At 38.5% G+C, this 20,713-nt stretch overlaps 1 protein-coding gene across 2 annotated transcripts in view; it reads left to right on the top strand.

Moving 5' to 3' along the window:
* The window catches only part of slc1a7a (solute carrier family 1 member 7a), a 46,700-nt gene extending 27,494 nt beyond the window's left edge, over positions 1-19,206 (top strand). For both annotated transcript variants that reach the window (XM_044220859.1, XM_044220860.1), the window contains 9 exons: positions 4,173-4,388; positions 8,394-8,436; positions 9,286-9,517; positions 9,805-9,904; positions 10,856-11,089; positions 12,397-12,591; positions 15,262-15,396; positions 15,736-15,835; positions 17,350-19,206. In XM_044220859.1, coding sequence (XP_044076794.1) covers positions 4,173-4,388; positions 8,394-8,436; positions 9,286-9,517; positions 9,805-9,904; positions 10,856-11,089; positions 12,397-12,591; positions 15,262-15,396; positions 15,736-15,835; positions 17,350-17,616 — 1,522 coding nt within the window. In that variant the 3' untranslated portion in view covers positions 17,617-19,206. The remainder of the gene's footprint in view (positions 1-4,172; positions 4,389-8,393; positions 8,437-9,285; positions 9,518-9,804; positions 9,905-10,855; positions 11,090-12,396; positions 12,592-15,261; positions 15,397-15,735; positions 15,836-17,349) is intronic.
* The last annotated feature ends 1,507 nt before the right edge of the window (positions 19,207-20,713 follow it).

Raw genomic sequence — 20,713 nt, 5'->3', positions numbered from 1 at the left:
TGCTCCTGAGGACTGTGCTTTCAGTGTGTGAATGATTAGTTAGTTTCTTTGAACTGATGAGCAGTTGGCACCTGTCATCAGTGTGTGAATGGGATGAATGCGATATGTAGTGTGTGAAGTGCTTTGAGTAGTCGGAGGACTAGAAAGGCGCTATACAAGTACAGTCCATTTACCATTTACACTTTGTTTCAGTATATTATCTTCCCTGCCTGGTTGTCAATTCATGAGGACAGTCTGTGGGTGTGATTCAAAACAAAACATTATTCATAATTTTAATAACCTTCAACTTAATTTATCCCAGACAGGGGAATAAAATACAGAACACATTAAAAATTACATTAAAGTGCTTATCTACCCAAAATAGAGGTAACACAAATTAAATTTTGAACTTCTAAATAATCTGCTGATGAATAGGCAACTGATTTAAATAATTTAGCCTGTGATAAAAGAAAACTTTGTCAGTTTAATAGATAAATTGTCAGTTAAATAAGAAAGATCTTTCATATTATAATTAATTTTTTGATGTTTTTATCAGTTTATCACAAGACAGTAGTATCAAAAACTCAAGATAAGACAGGACTTGTGGATAGATTCCACCAAAATTATATATATATATATATATATATATATATATATATATATATATATATATATATATATATATATATATATATATATATATATCATATTATTATCAGACTTAAATGTACAGAGTAGGGGGGGGGGTGTTGGTCATGAGGTAAATCCCTGGAATAGCTAGTGTAATGTTTTCCCCTTTTTGATCTCCTGGCTGTAGTTTCTGGTTTAAAAAAAAAAAATTAAAAATCTCTGCACCAAACATCTAGACATGCAATGCAGCACAATTCTGTCAATTTTGTCTGCCATTTCCCAATAGAAAGATGTTTTGTGGTACTGTTAATCCACCTTAGCTTGACTTTCTACCTGTTCTGATTTCTTCTGATGGTTGGTGATCACATCCAGGCCAATCAAGCACACTTACTTTGGTTTCATACATATTGGCTCTATAGTAGTTCCATTTATGCACACTGATACATTCAATCTAAGTGATTCATATGACAATCATACCTTGTGGTCATTCATGGGAGTGGTCAATGTACAATGACGGAACTAAAATTAACAGCAACAGAAATATTTTCATTAAGAAAAGCCATGACTCTTCAGCAGGAGACTCAGCAGGTTAGTTAACTACCAGCATGGGCCTTCACCTTATTTTCTATGAGTGGGAGAAGTAGTAGTAGTAGCTGTAACACTTATGATAGAATAGAATAGATATGAATTCAGGTTGCATAAATACATTTCTTTTTAAAGCCACGGTTACATGACAGTGAACATTTGATCTAGCTTGATATTTAATTTGATGAATATAAAAGGCTAGTTGGTTAAAAAGAATATTTTCTAACATAATTTTATCAGGCAGGGTTGGAACCAAACCTGAGCCGCTGCAGTAAGGATTCAGCCTTAATGGTACACGCTTGACCATGGGAGGTACTGGGGCACCCTGAAGCTCAGTTTGTTTAATTCAAAAAGTGTAAAAACTGCAAGCTTCATATTTAGCGTACGGACATGAGAGTGGTAACAATCTTCTCATCCAACTCTCGAGAAAGAAAGCAAAAACTGTTAGCATATTTCACAAAATGTCAAACTGTCCTTTAAAGTGAGACTATGATACTTTTGAAAGAAGAAATAACACACTCTTCTTCTTACAAATTAAAAGTTGAATTAATAATCCACAAACATACCATTGTTCAGCTCAATGCACTCAGGGGTTCTGCTGCTTCAGCATTATTTGGTCTGGTATGACCATAGAATGTATAAAACATGGACGTAGTGTCCGTGAAGTCACCCTTAGATTTCTGAAGAGCCGTTGTAAGCTCAAAGTGGGCGGGCCCCCCACACACACACACACAGTTGTCATGAAGGGCAAAAATAGCTATACAGATCAAAACCGTTTTTTGTACCAGGCTGTAAACATGTTTATTTCTGCTGTAAAGTTGGGCATTTTAACATGTGGCTCTATGGGGATTGACTCGCTTTTGGAGCCAGCCTCAAGTGGCTATTCGATGAACTGCAGTTTTTGGCACTTCCGGGTTAGCTTCCTTTTGTTTTGCCCCGGAGGTTGCTGCTTGGGTATGACCAGTAGCTTATGGTGACTGATGACTGGCTTAATATTGCTGTGTCGCTGAGATCACATGCCATCAAAGAGTCAGTTCACTGACTTTATGGCTTTTTCTCTACTTATGCTACTGTTACACTATGTTTTAGCCTTTTCCTGTAACTGACACTTGTGGCTACATTTCAGCAATAGTTACATTCAAAGAGTTACATATAAATAGTTAAATTCACTTTTCAAGGGGATCTCAACAGAAATTCTCTTTCCCAGTTCAGAATTTGCTTGGATGACCTGGGAATATGAATCTGTGACTGTTTTGGACAGCAGCCCTCATCTATACTTTTTAGCTGGAAAAGTGCCTTGATTTCATTCCAGCTCATTTTATAGTAATGGCACTTCAGTCAGGTAGCAGAGCTATAAATATTATGTGGCTGCAGCATAATGCAAACATTTAAGCCTGTGATTATGTTTTTATAGGGGAAGTGTTGCAGTCTGTACAGGCAGAAAATTACTGTTGCTGCTGAGACTTCAACCAATTTCAAAATCAAATGCTTTCTGATGATTTAGCATACTCAGTCATGGCTAAATGGATGGTCTGCGCTCACATACAGGCACACACACACACACACACACCTTTGCAATTGTGCCCCCACTTTGTTGCATCTTTCAAAACTGTGCAAGCACTTACAGACTGGCTTAAAAAATAGATGACACACTTTTTTAAGACGTGAACATTGAGCAGACTCATCCCCAATGTAACTGTGACAGAAAGGAGATGGAGACTCTGTCGTACATTTCAGAGACGATGATGTTGAGCACAGACGGTGACTGCACGGAAAGACTCAGCATCCCCGTCCAAACACTTGCCAAGTCAAACCAGATTACATTTTGGACAGGGAGAAAATCTTGTCACCCCAGCTCAAGAGACCCAGTAAAGATCTCTCCAACTCTCTCTCTCTCCCTGCTTTCTCTGGCTCCACCCTCCCGCTGTGCCATCATTTCAACATCTTCCCACAAATCACATCTGCCTGCACTTTCTATACCAGCTGAGAAGCAAACAGTGTTGAATCATTTTTTTTCTTTTTTGAAAATTTTACAGTGAATATCACCATGTCAGTGCAGTGAAAATGAATATCTTGAACAGGAGAACTGTTCAAGGCAGCCCATTTACATGAAAATGTTTTATGATGTTTAAGATTACAGTTGTTTATCCCCCTCCCCCAGGATTTCTGTGATAGAAAAGAGAGGAGTAGAAAGCTCTGAATGGCTAAACTCACAAGTAAAAGAAGAGGAGCAAGTGACAGAGAGACAAAGATAGATTTATGTAATAATTGTATCTGGTTTGATGCTTTCTTCTCTCTGTCATTTTCCTAGATTGTCTTATCTGAGACAGCAGAGGCAGTTTCTTATGTAAAAGTCTTCTCTGGTTTGAAAACAGGCTCATTGACTTTGGTTAAGTGGTGTCATCTTGTCAAAGCTGTAAAATCAGATCTTAATTGAAGCCTTGATGGAAGGCTCGCTCGTAAACACACACATAAAGTATGTTATTAGGTTGAAAATTTAACATAAGGCTGCCAGAACATTTTCTCCGATATGTCACTGTAATTATCAGTTTTAGTTTGACTCTTTAGAATCTCAGTGGTTTGTTTTCCTCATGAAGCTCTTTTGACACTGTTGTGTTGGCATCAGTTGATATCGTTTCATTAATTTACAAAGAGAACTTTTTCCTAAATTGACAGAAGAGGTATAAAGTTGCATTTAACCTTGGGAACCTATAACTCAGTAATATATTCAATAACCTGCAGCCTAATTGTGCAATTTAGTGCCACTTAGCAACAGCATTCCAATGAGCTAACATTTTTATTCAGTCTGCCTCTGCAGGTACACTGACATTCAGTTTTTAAAGTATCCACATCTGAAATCCTTCAGCAGTGGTTTCACCACGTACTCCTTGATTTATAACATTAACCTCTACCTCCCTGTCTGTCTTTTTGTTTCTGTTTCTGCCTTTGTGTGTCTCCGCTTCCTCTCCATGCTCCAGTTTGATGTCAGGTCTAGCTGCCCTTGACGCCAAGTGCTCCAGCCGCCTGGGCATCATGACCATCTCCTACTACCTCTGGACCACCTTTGTTGCTGTGGTAGTGGGCATCGTCATGGTATACATCATCCACCCGGGTGGAGCTGCTCAGAAGGAGGACTCTGAGGACAGCAAGAAGCCAATGACCAGCTCTGCTGACGCTCTGCTGGACCTCATTCGGTAAGAGACTGTCACGTATCTCCTATTAACATGAACAGCGTCAGTTAGCTCAGAGTAAACTACCATCATCCGTAAAGGAAAGGATAGATGGCACAGATACGAGGTGCATGACCAATGTCACACCACCACCTTTTCACACACACACATACAGAGAAGACTGACATGCACATGGGGTGCCTTAACAATAGGCAAAGGGTGCAATGAGATTTACTCATTTCAATTTTTTTTACTGTTTCACCACATTAAAAGCAACATTTTAAATAAACTGCATTTATACATTACTTTTTCAAATATACCAAAACAGAAGCAATAAGCACTCAAATCACCCAGCCATGAAAAAAAAAATCACTATGAAGGGGTGCCATGGATTTAAAAGTTTGGGAACCACTGTTATATATGACGGCCTCATTCCTTTGAGTCCCTTTTATGTGTTTGAGATGTACATAAAAACACCTAAATGTTCTGTGGTAGTGGTTCCCAATCTGGGGGTTTGGACCACAAGATAAATCCGAGGGTATTGTAAGATGACTAATAAGATATTCTGTGTATTTTTTCAGATTGTTGCCTTTTTTTGTAAGATGGTGGCGAGTTTAACCTCTTCAGGACTCTAGAAACTATTATGATGAACAATCTGAAAAGGGAACATCCCTCTTTGGTTGCACTGCTGATGTGCACGGGTGTCACGAGTAAGCATTGCTTGGCTATGAAGGGTCACACGCCAAAAAGACTGGGGACCAGTGCTCTCTGTGTCCTGTAATAAAGCCTCTGTTGTGTATGGAAGATAGGTTGGATGTCTATTGTGCTATCATTTTTCTAATCTACATTTTTTTAATCAAGTACAAGGTAATATTCATGGGTCTTGGGGCAATGGATGGTCCTTAGAATGGAAAAGGTTAAAGACACAAACATTTAAAAGTTGGTTAGATTTTCAGCAAATTCATAAGAGATCGTTTTAATAGAAAGAACAAGAAAAAAGGAAAATCGGTAAAAATTTGAACAAATCAATTTTAAATATGGCTAATGTGCTTGCTTTGGATTTTGTGAATTAGCAAATGAAGTAACAGATACCAGCTACCGCACTAATGAAAGCAGACTAAAGGGAAAAATGTATTATAAGCACTGAGAATTAATGTCATTTTCTGTTTCTAACCTTGGAGATGTGTGAGAGAGAGAAATGTGCTAATTTTATGTCAGCATGTTAATTATAGTGTCAAGGCACAGCACCTTCATTCGTTTTATAAAACCTGTGAGATGTAAATGTCTTGGTCTGCATGCTGTTTCATGAGGACTGAAGAAATGTTTGAGGTCAGAGCGTAAAGCCTGGAGCCTCGTGTACCTGTGGGTTATAGAGCTAAGCTAATTAGCGCTGCTGAAGGACGGAGTGGGTGTGTTTGAGGTGAACCTGGTTCAGCCACTGTGTCAGTGTGACAGTCGGTCAGTGGGGTAAAGTCAATGGCCTGTAACGCAAAGCACAATAAACTTCATAAAAGCTCCCAACCATCTGTTTTAGTTATCTTTTCATCCTCTGTTGATTTTGATCACTCTTACAAAGAATAAATTGTATTTGAATGACTTGCTTTCAATCAGAATGCAAAAAAAGTGAATAATAAACTGCCCAAGCCCATGAAATCCAACTATGTAGTGATCATGTGGCAGCGGTGAAGCTCTGCCGTTCACTGGATCTCAGTGTGTGTGTGTGTGTTTTACAGAGCACAGCTGTGCTTTGGATTTATCTCACAAAGCTTCTTTACAGGCTTCATCTAACATGCAGGCATACTATATCGCTACACTCACAAATGGAACCAATTGTCTGCAGTCGTGTGTGTTTGTGTGTGTGAGTGTGTGAGATAAGTATGTATAATGAACACAGTATATATGAATATGTGCATACTTGGATTTATTTAGGGCACTGGGGTCAGAGTGGTTCATTAGCCTGCTTTGCTCTGTCTTAGACACAGGATAGGCTACTGAATGGCTAAGTGGTCAAATCCGTGCAAAATACTCACTATAATGTCCCGGTAAACTTTGCCATAAAGTCTTTTAAGTTACTCTGAATGCTGTAAAATACAATATGCCTTTTCATTGCTCTGCGTCTGAAATGTGCTGTTTGAATTTTGATTGTGATTTGATCTCTGTGTTGATCTGGGATTTACAGCCAGTGCTAATGCAATGCTGTTGTGACTGACAGATGCTCTATTCTATATAAAGAATGCGACGTAATGCATGGCATGGCAATGTGAAAATACAGTAGTGCACTCCTATGTGTGGTCACATCTATAAAGAAATTAGTCATCAGTTTAAATAAATTCCCCAACTGTGATTTTTTTTTTTTTTAATGGTTTGCCTTAGAAAGATTTTTTAGATAGGTTAATGGAATTATGTTGAATTAACTTGAAAATATTTAATTTGAATCATTACTTAATTTTTTTGCTGAAGTTGAGACAATGTTAAAAAAATCTGTGCAATCCTTATTCTAAAACTTAAAATAATATTCCCATTTAAAATTTTTATTTAAACTACCTTTAGTGTTTTTTTATATATCTTGTTGTTTTACTGCATTATTATATTGGTCTTCATTTCCAACATAAAACACTTTTTAATTTGGTTTAAAGCTATATACATAAAGGTCATTATTATTCATAATATTCATGGGCTTTATTTTCTATATAGCGCTTAAAAACCAAGGAGCTTTACAATGTGCCTCTCAGGCAACTGGGGTTCAGTATCTTGCTCAAGGACACTTCAATATGTGGACCTGAGCCACTAGCTCACTAGCTACTAACAGTAGTATAAGAGACATTCAAGTTAGTCCCTTTTTGTCTATGAAATTATCATTCCAGAATTATCAATGTGCACTTGTGGTGTTTCATATTGCTGGCCTTCTCCTCTGCCAGCACTACAAGGCTGTACATGCTCTGTAGGAGTGAACAATGGTCCCATTTAATTATCTGAATTGAGCCATTGAACTATGTGAGAATGAAATTACAGTGATTACAGTGTATACTGTACCTCCGCCCATCCATCCATGTATTCATCTATTATCCATACTGTGCAAGGTCGCAGGGGCCTGAACCCTATCCCAGCTCACACTGGGCAAGAGATGGAGTACACCCAGGACAGGTCACCATTCACACCCACACCTACGAGCAATATAGAGTCTGATTAGGCTAACTTGCATGTCTTTGGTCTGTTGAACAAGTTTCAATCTCAGCTCTGTCTATGAGGGTTGTTGGGCAGCCATTTTCCACTCCAGATATACGTATTTCCCCCTTTTCCACTCACTTTGCTCATGTTTCCCTATTCTACCTGCACCTCCATCTTCAGGTTTCACCACTTTGCTGTCCTCCCCACTGCAGTTACCCTCTGACAGGCAGAGCACTGAATATGCTTTTACTCGGCTGAGATATGAGTGGGCTTTTTAGGGTTATTTAAGTGTATCACCTTCCTACTGTCTGAGCAGCTTTCAGTGTGGAAATAATGACGATTGTGAAGGTTTTCATCAGCCAAGATCAATGCAGAAAAAAATTACCACTAGCTGTACAAACTATTAGGGACAGTTACTCTTTTCATGAGGAACGCCAATGAGCAGAATAAAGGTAAAAGCTTTCATCCCTCATTGATTTCCACATATTGAATTGATGCCAATAACAAAAGGATATGTACATGAAGAGAGACAAAACCTGCTAGAGGGATTTTAATTTGCTGATGCAGATCCTGCAAGTGTTTGCAAATTGTTTTACTTTGTGGCCATGAGCATATTGCATCTGCCATGTGGTTTCATGGTGACATCAATAATTCAGTTTCAGAGCCAATTTAAAGAGTGATACAATAAACATCTGTCTTTACATTAAATCATTTGTTGAATGTGGGTCAGTTGTTCTCTTATTCACTGTGATCTTGCATGTGTTTCTGTGACTATGACTATTTATCTATTATTTTTACAGTATATTCACATCTGCCATCCACTGAACTGACTTTAACATTTCTCAAAATTCTCTTCCCCAGCAACATGTTTCCAGCAAACCTGGTTCAAGCTACTTTTCAACAGGTAAGCAAAAATGTTTAAGGCAAAGATACACTAAAAAGAAAAAGACAAAAAGACAAAAACCCAAACGAACAGCACCAGTATTTTGGTAATGATGTTAAAGCAATAGTTTGACATTTTGGCTTGCTTATGCAATTTTTTGCTGAGAGTTAAATGAGAAGAAGACTGATACACGCTGTCTACAGCCAGTAGCCGGTTACCTTAGCTTAGCACAAAGGATGGAAACAGGGGGAAACAGCCACTCTGGCTCTGTCCAAAGGCAACTAAATCTCTAAAAGCTCACTAATAAACACATCTTGTTTGTTTAATCCATACAAAAACATGTAAAAATGACAAGAATCCTTTTTTCCCTTGTTTCCAGTCTTTATGCTTAGCTAAGCTAAATGGTTGTATCTTCATATTTAGCCTAAGGATATGTGGTATAAATTGTCTCATCTAACTTTAGGCAAGAAAGCAAATAAGTGTACTTACCAAAATGTCAAACTATTCCTTTAATGCTCACTGTTGAGGAAGCAATATTTCCTTATTTTCTCTTTCACCGTACAATTCTTTGTTTTAGATGAACATTAAAATTATATGTTCGCTTATAGGAAAGTAAATCTATGGTCTGTACTATCTATGAAGTGCTATCATCTTTATCAGAAAATACCATAAAAACAGAGTTTATGTGTTATGTGTTATTTATATCTCGCTACAGTAATGTGAATCTTCTTTTTTGAATAATTTAAATGTTAACACCTCTGATATGAGTCCACACATGTGTCATTATCATGTGACAATCTGCTGCTTTGAACATCTCTGTTGGTGTTGACTGTGCTGATGTTGGGGCCTGTTCTCTTTTTTGGTTTCAAGTATCGAACCCAGAGAGTCCCCGAGCTCATCCCCAAACCAACGGTGGCTCAGCTCCTGGATGAGACAACCACGCGCAGGGTTTACATTTACGGCATCCAGGATGACAACGGCACAGACGTCCAGAACTTCTCCCTGGATCTCACGCCGCCACCTGACGTCATCATGAAAACGTCACCTGGTACCAGCGAAGGCATGAATGTGCTGGGGATCGTTATTTTTTCCGCTACCATGGGTAAGTGGTTGGCATGGCTCCTGCACACACACCTTGACAGAGTAACAAGGAAATTGCACATGCATAAATATGTATAATTGCATAATTGAAGTCTTGGCACACCCACATTTTTGCATATTTTATTTTAAAATGTGTTGTGCTCTCACGAGGAAAGCAGAGAAAAAAGAACTGACATCATTCTAATCAATTTACACTGTTGAATGTATCATTGTAGTGTTGTTGAATGATTGATGTATTTATCAATTTATGTGTGCAACATATGTTGTGTTTTTTTTTCTTCAATCCAGGAATAATGTTGGGCAGAATGGGACCCAATGGGAGTGCTTTGGTCAACTTCTGCCAGAGTTTGAATGAAGCAGTTTTGAAGATTGTTGCCATTGTCATCTGGTAAGAGTTGTATCTTGAAAGTAAACAGCACCAAAATAAAGCAACAAAATTTGTAAGCAAAATTTGCTGATACTAATAATGATCACAATTGTGGCTGAAACAGCATCAGGAATTTCTCATTTTTAGCTTGGTCAGTCAGTTGGTCCACCACTTTAGTCCAGACTGAAAGTAAAGACATTCATGGTCCCCAGAGGATGAATCCTCTTGGTGATCCATTGACTTTTCCTCTAGCGCCACTATGAGATTGACATTTTTAGTTTTTTTGTGAAATGTCTCCACAACTATTGCATAGATTGCCATTTCATTTGGTACTTATATTCATGGTGCTGAGAGGATGAATCTTTATGACTTTAAGTGATCCCCAATGAAATAGCTCAACATCTATCTGATGGATTGGCAGAAAATTCTGTTCAGATATTCATGGTTCCAAGACGATGTATCTTGATGACTTTGGTGATCACTTGAAATGTCTCAACAAATGCTGGAAAGATTGTCCTGACAATTGATTCAGACATTCATGTCCCCCTCAGGAATAAATGTAATGACTTTGGTGATCCTTTAACGTTTGATTTAGCAAATAGGTCAAATTTTTTAAAACTAACGTTATTGTCACGAGCCTCATCTGTACTTTGTATTAATGCTAATAAGCAAATGTTAGCGCGCTAAACTAAGATGGTGAACATGGTAAATGTTACACCTGCTAGCTAAATGCTTCCCGTTAGTATTGTCACTGTGAGCATGTTAGCATGTTAGCTCAAAGCACCGCTGTGCCAAAGCACAGCCTCACAGAACCATTAGCATGGCTGTAGTAGAAGTCTTGTTGAGCAGTAAATGCACCATGACTGTTAAAACTTGACAACATGATGAGAAATATTTTATTTATTTTAAATAAAAGCCAATGTCATTTTATGAACATGCACTCTCCCTACTCCCTACTACCTTCCTTCACAGGTATTTCCCCTTTGGGATCGTGTTTCTGGTTGCCGGTAAGATCTTGGAGATGGATGATCCTTCGGCCATGGGGAAGAAGCTGGGTTTTTACGCCATTACAGTGGTAATGGGCTTGGTGCTGCACGGTCTATTCATCCTCCCGGCCATGTACTTCTTCATCACTAAGAAGAGCCCCATTGTTTACATCAGAGGCATTTTGCAGGCTCTGCTCATTTCCTTGGCCACCTCCTCCAGGTAAAAGTGGAAGATTCATTTATAAAAGTGGGCACTCTATGAATCTGTTTTGCTGAATTTCTTTAGGACCAAACGTAGTGGAAAATAAACCCACTTAATCAAGTTCACTACATATTGATTTGTTTATTTCCCTGTTTAAGATCAAAATAGTTATTACCTGTATATGAGGTGCACATGAGGCTCTTAGAGGGTCTCTCAAGGAACACACAAATGAAAGCTTTTCAGAAAATGTAATTATTTGTATATAAATGTTTCCATCATGATGTTTACCAGAACAACTTGAGTGCACTGAGTGCAATTATAATAATAATAAGCTTCAATTTATGATTCACTAAAAATAACAATCAACTAAGCGAGAGCCAAGGTCAGAGTAGATATGCTTTTACTGTATTGCTAGTGTAAATGGAGTGGATAATGGAGTGGATAAGTGGAGGCATGTGACCAGTTAACTTCATATTCCACCTCACGGCTGTCCAACAACACTACACCTTGTAGCCGTTCAAAGAGGTGAACAGCATTACTAGTGAGTGTCAGAGTGTTTAGTCCTGGTTTACAATCAGCATATTGAGCGTTAGTCTTTACCTTCATGACACATCCCCTTCAAAGAAATATTGAGAAATATGAGAAATATTTGGAGGTCTTGTTCAGTGCTGCAGTGAAGGTTCCTGTAAATATGTAACTATGTGGTGTGTCATTATGCGTTGTTACAGTTAACTGAGAATAAAACTAAACAAAATAAAATGATCATTTTGATTTTCTGCTGATTTTTATCACAGCCTATCCAACCATGTATACATATTTACATGCATACTGGCTCTTGGGCTCTTGTGCAACAGTTTTATGGAATTTATTTGACTATTGAAATGTTTAGTATCCTCACATATGTTATTGTATGTGTAAATAAACCCCAAGACTAGCATTACTCCCTGTCAAAACAAAAACTATATGTCTGTTTACTAGAATTACAAAAGTGGAAAACATTTCTGTCACATACTTTTGTTTTTTGGTCCTAATATCAACAGCTGTGACACATTTTTTCAAAATGAAATCAATCCAGTAAATGAATACACTGACAAATGAATACACCAATTTGAGGCAGTTTTACAGCATGACTTTGTCGTGGTGGCCCCCCCACAGAGAAAACTGCTACTTGGAAAAATGTAACAAAAGATTCTGTCTTTGTTGTGTGATTGACAACACATCTAGTAATCACATAATCGCAGCTCCTGCAAGAGCCATTTCGTGGTATCATACAACTGATTACACTGCACTCATTATCTGTAATCATTTTTCTTTTTCTGCTGCAGCTCTGCCACTCTGCCTATCACCTTCAAGTGCCTCCTTGAGAACAACCACATCGACAGACGCATCATCCGCTTCGTGCTGCCTGTCGGGGCCACCATCAATATGGACGGCACCGCACTCTATGAGGCCGTGGCAGCCATCTTCATAGCCCAAGTCAATAATTATGAGCTTGACTTTGGACAGATCATCACAATCAGGTTAGGCTGGCAAAATTGAGACCGGAACTGGCTCATACAAATTTTGGATGGAAAATTTCATGAACGAATGAATGAATAAATGTCAGCAGGTGAGGGAGGTCAAAAAAAGGAAGGAGATTAGCACACTCAGATGAAATCCTGCAGTTTCTATAATTGTATTATTACTTTGTTGGGGACTTAAATACATTTTGTGAAAAAAAGCACAGGGCTTAAAGTGGCACTCCACTGACTTTACACATCAAGTTCAGTTTATTCATCACAGGGAGTATTTTTCAGCCTGTAAAAATAGCAGTTTTGCAAATGAGGAAAAACCTCCCAAAGTCTGACAGTGTAAGCAAATTTCATCTGGGTCAAAAAATGGTGCAGGCATACTTGTGGTGTTTTGAGTGCAACATGTGATTTAATCTAACGTCACACATTTAGTTTAATTCTGAATTAATAAAAAATATTATGGGATTACACATATGTGTAAATGTCACACAGATTACGCCTCATATGAGCTTCTTAGTCTGATCTGATTTCTGCTAAATCAGTCTGGAAGCCCCGGGGGACACAGACAGACAGACAGACAGACACACAGACACCAACAGTCCCCCTCCCACCAACACTACCACCATCAGCCTATAACTTTCAACCACATTACCTGTGGCCCACCTAGGTCTAGGAAAATGGCCTGTCCCTCCTCTAATTTCATGACATGTCCTACTGTAATAACATTAAGCAGACCTCTTCTCATAGCTGCAGTCTGTGCCCATTCCCTCATAATCCCTTGGCGGTAAAACCCATATGACCTGTATTACTCATCTCCCTTGTCACGCCAGAATTATAATAATTTTTCCTTCTCTCTGCGTTCTGTTCCCGTGCCGTTTGGCTGCTGACCATGGAGCTGTTCCATCTGCATGCTAACCCCCACACACACACCTCCAGCCCTGCCCTGCAGAAGGACAGTTTGTCAGTTTGCACTCAAAAGTCCGAGGTCTCGGACAAAACATGCACTCAATCATTCTCACTGCATCTCCCATTCTCCCAACACAGTGGTGTAAGAAGTATTACAAATACTTTACTTAATTAAAAGTCTACTACAATGTAAAAGTACTCTGTTACAAGTAAAAGTCCTGCATTGAAAATTTTACTTAAGTAAAAGTACGGAGGTATCATCATCTAATGCGCTTAAAGTAAAAGTATGCATTATGCTGACTAGTTCCTTTCAGAGTGTTAGATTATTACTGTATAGTATATTGTTGGATTAGCATTTTAGCAGCATTAAGGTTGTAGCTGATTGAGGTGGAGCCAATTTTAGCTACTTTATACGGTGTTGGCTCATCTCATCTACCGCTCTACTGGTACTGGGCCCCGGAACATCTAAAGGGCCATGAGGAAACCATGATTTGGCAAAAAAGTATAGAAAAGAATAATTATATAACTTTACAGTCATTGTTTGCTGTAATTATCCCGTTGCTAAACCCCACAACTGAACAGCAATTGCCCAGTCATAGCTGAGCAGCTGTAGGCATAGTAGGCCTGTCACACTTTGGATTTCTCCACATGCTGAAACAGTGTCCTTGGGACTGCAGTGAGAGCGATACTCTGCAACTAAAGAGTTTGGGTGGTGATGTCTATTTTTTGCCATTTCAAAACCAAAAATACAAGAGCAAAAGTGTAAGAAATGGATTTATTAATGGAGTAGTGTTTTTAACTGCTCTAATGTAAGCTGCAAATGCTAACATGCTCGGCTAACTAGCAGTAGTAAATGAGCGTTTCTTCCAAAGGCAAGGGGCATGTTACAGGTTACAATAGAAAAATGCCCCCTTTTTCAGGGTTTTCGTTTTAAAGTGAGTCAGCTGGTAATGTAAAAACATCAGCTGGAGAGTTTTCAGCCAACTCACAGAGTTTTAGACTTAGCATTAAGTGAGCTTACGCTAGCTAGGTACAGCTGATAAAATCTGCTAGCTTTTTTTACAGTTTTTTTTTTTTTTCAGCCAGCAAAATTCACAGTCATCGGCTAAAAATGAGGAGCCTGCTTTTGTTTATTTCTTTGTGAAGTCACGGACCCAATTTCAAGTAGTAAATTTGCCACAGTTTTCAGTGTAAACTGCAAATGTGCCCTGCTAGAATGGAAAGCTTGACACTAAGCCTTGTCACGCCCCCAACAACAATATACCTATTGTGAACTAAAGCAGGTCACCAGTGTCATGGTAACCAGTCCGTCACCTTCCAGCATTCAGCAGTACACGTATGAGGACGCTACCCGAATGTCACAAGGTCACACCATTGTCGAAAAACAGTTGGAAATCCCTGTTGTGAGCTGATCGTGTGTTTTGTGTTTCAAATATGAGTCTGCAAAGTAACTGTAGCTGTCAAATAAATGTAGTGGAGTATAAAGTACAATATTACACTTTGAAATATAATGAAGTAGCATGACAAAGTAGCATAAAATAAAAATACTCACATGAAGTATGAGTACCTCAAAATTGTACTTACATACAGTACTTGAGTACTTAGTTACTTTCCACCACTGTCCCTCCATCCATTTTATTCTTTTACTCATGCACTTATACCCCTCACAAACTAATCCACACTTTCCTTCATTTCAGAAAGATCACATAAGACTTGTTCCTGTACGTTATAAAAATAAATCTCTCTGCTCTGCTCCTCTGTCTGTTCTCTCAGCATCACTGCCACTGCAGCCAGTATCGGTGCAGCTGGAATCCCACAGGCTGGACTCGTAACCATGGTGATCGTCCTGACCTCTGTGGGTCTGCCCACCGATGACATTACTCTCATCATTGCTGTTGATTGGGCTTTGTAAGTAAAGGTTCATCTTTCCATCATGAATAGCTGAACACAATCAAAGCCACCAATTAGGAAGTGGTTGTGACATTTAAATGTCTTCCAGTACACTTTAATCTTCTTCTTCTTAGCGGAAGTTTATATATAGATGCAATCACCAGAATATCATGTACCGTACTTGATGTATTTCAAATATTATGAGCCTCTACATTGCATAAACCTGAACATCTCAAATGAACGCCAACTCTATAAGCTCTAAGGACTGCAATGACATGTGTTTTTTAGATTATGAATAATATCTTATTTTCCCAAGCTTCATTAACACTCCGGATGACTTTTGATTTTATCATTTAGGGATCGATTCCGGACCATGGTCAATGTGATGGGTGACGCCCTGGCCACAGGCATTATGGCTCATATCTGCAGAAAAGATTTTGTTAAAGAAGGGGAGCAGGTGAGAGCACGCAAGACCAAACTAATGCATTCTGAGGTTGCAAACCAGCCTTTTATTATCAAGGTTGTCTTGACCTGTGTATGAGAATATTTATCTTTGTTGAAAGACAAATAGTAAAGTGGTTCAAAGTATTAAATTGAGTGCTTATAATGCAGTCATTGTTTTTATTGTATTGTATTTGGAATAGTTCAACATTTTGGGAAATATGTTTATTCGCTTTCTTGCTGGGAGTTAGATGAAAAGATCAATACCACTCTCTGTCTATGCATTAACTATGAAGCAAGAGCCAGGAGTTGATTGGTTTAGTTTAGCATAAAGACTGTTCCAGTCAGAGCGTAACTCCCTGTGAACCCTTAACTTGTTTGTTGTTGTTTTTAGATTTGTGTTTGTGTACAGATTTAAAAAAGATATACAACTTTGTAAATAGTGATCTTTAAAGTATGCATATTTATTTAAGTGAATTTTCACGCAAATTTTCATTGCTGGACAATTTGTGAAGTACATGTTTATTTGCGCCAAACAGCCAATATACTGACTGTACAGACGTTAGCTGTAAACTAGCTAGTAACGGAGGCGCCGACTAAGGGAGAGTGTGTTTGTGTTCAGTCCAGCCTCTTATTTATCTCAACCCTCACCAGGAACTCCAGTTCATTTTCTTATTTCCCTCCAGTCTCTCTACTTTTTCTCTCGTCTCTGTATGTTTATGAAACAGATTCATAAAGCTAGGATGAGCGCAAATTTTCAAGTTGAAACATTTTGAAACTTTGAAACTCATTTGCGAGCATCTAATCACGTCTTTCTATTGACTTATGCATATGAGATCGCGCCGCCTCTAAAATTTGCCTCGCATTCTGTCTGAACACACAGTCAGGCTAGCTTTTTCCCCTGCTACCAGTCTTTATGCTAAGCTAGGCTAATCTCCTCCCAGCTCTAGCTCCATAGTTAACCCACAGTCATGAGAGTGGTATCAATCTTCTCATCTAACTGTTGGCAAGAAATTAAATAACTGTTTTCCCCAAAATTTTTCTTTATGTATCTTCCTTTAATATGTCTTACCTTACAACAACTGGCCAACATCTGGCTTCTGGATCATATTAGAGTTTACTGTAAACAAAACATTTATTATGGTCAAAAAAGGATTTCATTTCATCAAGACAACAGGTTAAATATATTGTCATATGAAACTGTAGTAAATGCAACCTGGTAAGTTTATCCATATTTACCATCAATAATAATTCATTCATCATTTGGAGAAAAAAGCCCAAAATTATTCAGATTATTGTGTAACATGTGGCAGAAGACTGCATTTCATCTTCTAGTCATTAATGTGTCATTGTACCATTTCATCACTTCTGTCAATGTGACAGCAGTCCATAATAGCTTAAAAAAGCTTTTTGTATGAAATATATATTTGCATATTAACAATCAGGCCCCAGGTCAGTTTGCTGGCACAGATGAGAATTACCTGCTTAATAATGTGATTCTAAGTCACTCCTCTTCTTCTCCTCCACCAGGTGCCTCTGATCTGTGAAACTAAGCCCATGATAAGCATCCAGCAGATGATGACTTACCAGAACCAGAAGAACGGCTGCTACCAGCCGCCTCCACCAGGCAGCAAGCAGGACCACCTCTCCCCAGACGTGGCTCGCCTGATCCAGCTGGAGGAGGGGATCCGGCCGATAGAGAAGAAGAAACACCCTCACTCCTCTCACCACAAGAGAGAGCACAGGGACAAGGACCACTGTTCCGTTGACATGAACGGGCTGGAGACTAATGTATAAAAGCAGCTGCCCTGCCAACAGCTACTGGCTCGTCCACAGCTGCAGGGCCAGCACGAGAGGAAGAGAAATTAAAGATTGAGATTGAAGTTCACACACTTTTCCCCTCCGAGAAGGAGAGCGGCAGAGAGTGGATGAATGCAGAATGACCCTGGGGGGAAAAAGCTGATTTTTTCCCTACATAACCTAAATAATGACCCATATTTGATTGTGTATGTTTGTGTGTGTACATATTTATCAGAGATGTATTATTTGGTACCAGCAGTGACAGTGTGCTGCTCTAGCTGACAGACATTTTAAACCGGAGTTTCACTAACATCCTTCCAGATCTGTGAGTCAGCCTATCTAAAAGAAGCGGAAAGGGAAATGGAGAACAGAAAAAAAAACAGAAAACATCCACTCATGTCTTTTTTTATTCATTATGATCTGGTTTGGTATATTTTTAGTATTATATTGGTTGGGGTTTTTGTATATTTCTTCTTTTTTTTGTCATCCTGTTCTCTATAATGAAACTCAGGCAAAATGTTGCCTGTTTGGAGCAGTTTTCCAGTATGTTCACTGACTCAATAACGTGCGCAACACAGAGACAAAGTGGGACAAAACAAGATAATTGAGCAAGAAACCTTCATTTTAACAACCTTCATTTACACACGTTGCAACAGTTTGGTTCACATTCAGGAAAGAAATGTCTCAGATTTAAGGGGTAAAAAAAGAAGAAGAAGAAGAAGAAGAAGGTATTATTTACCATTTCCCAAATTTTCTCAGCAACATCTTTCCCAACACTTCTCTGCTTTGTTGTCCTGGGTCAAAGTGGGTACTCTGCCTCTACCTGTACAGTCATTGCCAGAATCACGGCAAAAGATGATGAAAGTCCCAATGAAAACGAAGACGAGTGTTTGCCCTTGTGTTGAAGTCATGTTAAGTTGTCTTTGCACCCCATTGTATTCCCTCTTTGCCTTAAACGACCAAAGGAGAAGCATACGGGACCAGTGCGTTACTCACGTACACCGAAACAGCAAGACAACACAAGTCGACAATCACAGGTCATACTCTGAACTCTGTCCATATATATGTATGTGATATATGCTGTACATGTATGTATTTCAAAAGTTTAAAAAATGTAGATTTTACTACCATGTCAGTTTGTTTCAAGAGCTGCCATTGTGTATTTGTTAAAAGAAACATTTCACTGTAGTCCAAAATTTATAAAAATGTACCAACTCTGTAAAAAAAGAAAACATCAAGAAATGGAAAAATATATCAAAAATGTACAAATAGTATACTAACTGTTGGAGTTCTTTTTTAATGGTTTTGGAAAATGAGGTTTACAAGAAGTTACAAGAACTGCAGGTGCAATAAAGGTTCAAGTATCCGACATTTCAAGGACTGAAAACCGCTAAAGTGCAAGTATTCAACGCTTTATTTAGAAATCTGACAAGCTGCATCTTCTCTCTTGAAGGCATACAGTACAGAAAAAGCAGCTGTTTACTTATTAACAAATATGCAAATGTCCTATTTCAAACATGAATAAATCTCAGTGTAAACTAAAGCCAGCTGAGCTGTCAAATGAATAAAGAGAAGCCATTTAAAAGAGTCCTGGTTCAGTCTAGTTTAGACTCTAGTACACCATCCATCCATCCATTTTCTACCGCTTGGTCCACGGGTGGCTGGATTAAAATGTGGATCTTAGGCAAAATCTCCCTGAATGATGTGCACTATCGCAGGGCTAACACAGAGACAAGGACAGACAACCATCCACTCACATTCAAAGATGACCCTACACATCAAGAAATTATTTATTTAATTATAAGACTCTAGTACACCAAAAACCTAAAACCACAAAAAACTATATTTTTGACATTTTTTTTATTCTTCATGTTGCACCCTTTTTCTTTTAACAGGGTTTTAATATGAAGAATGAAATGTCTTATTGTGATGGCTGACCAAAGAACCCAATGTAACTCTACCTGGCAGGGGATTTCCTATTCATAACACTTTTAGGTATATTTAGATTTGTTGAATGCGTAATCACCTTAAAACAGGGCCGTAATAAGGGCATTCAATATCCACAGAAATCTCCTTTCAAAAGTACAGAAAAGCAAATACATATTCAGCAGGTTACATAAATATGAAGGTTTGTAAGTCTTTAAGTGTGCTATAAGTTGTGATATGACTGGTTGCTCTGCTGATTTAAAGCAAACTCTCTGAGCAGGAGCAAGAACAAGAGAAGCCTTGGAGCAAGACTTGGTTATAAAGGTCAGAGAAAAACCATTACCAAGACCACCTTGGAGAACAAATTACAGGACTTGTGTGTAATTGCCAACTGAATGACAGAATGAAAGGAGGAGAGAAGTAGATTAAAGAAAGCTTTACCTGTATAACAGGTAACTGTATCCGTGGCACACTCAGTCCAATATGTACTCAAACGTCATCATTTAAAATATTTTCAGAAAATAGAATAGATATAAGTCAGAATGTTCTACCAAATGTGCTTTAGATTGGGTTTAGATACATCCTGTCAAAACAACAAGGGAGCTAAGGGGTGGGACTTCAGCTCGCTGCCTTTACTAATTCAACAAAATCGAAACTAGTGATGTTTTGGATATTTAATGTGCTTAAACTTTAAAGCGAGACTATGTAACTTTTGAAAAAAGAAATAACACAGCCTTGCTCTTACAAATAAAAAGCTGGATTCATGAGCAATAAAACACACTCTTGCTCATTTCATTACACTCAGGCGTTTTTCTGCTACAGCCTAACATGATCTGGTATGACCTGTAGCTTAGCTAATAGCTAGCTATTAGTTAGTTAGACTTTAGATATATGTTGCTGCGCAGCTGACATTAATGAGTCAGCTCACTGACTTTATGACTCTTCGCTGCTTGTGCTACTGTTAAACTACATTTACCATGCTACAGATAAACATTTCACTGATTTTATCACAACAGTAAACACACCAAACCTCACCTAAAGACATGTTGTTTTTGCTGCTTGCCATCCAACTCGCTTTCAGTCAGGTCCAATGATGATGTCTTTGAAGCAACTGACTCAAGAGAATTTTGGGAAATGAAAGGAAATTGCTATTATCCTGTAAGTGCCA

The sequence above is a fragment of the Siniperca chuatsi genome, linkage group LG13, assembly GCF_020085105.1.
Source record: "Siniperca chuatsi isolate FFG_IHB_CAS linkage group LG13, ASM2008510v1, whole genome shotgun sequence".
Taxonomy (NCBI): Eukaryota; Metazoa; Chordata; class Actinopteri; order Centrarchiformes; family Sinipercidae; genus Siniperca; species Siniperca chuatsi.
This window is presented reverse-complemented; position numbering and strand designations above follow the sequence as displayed.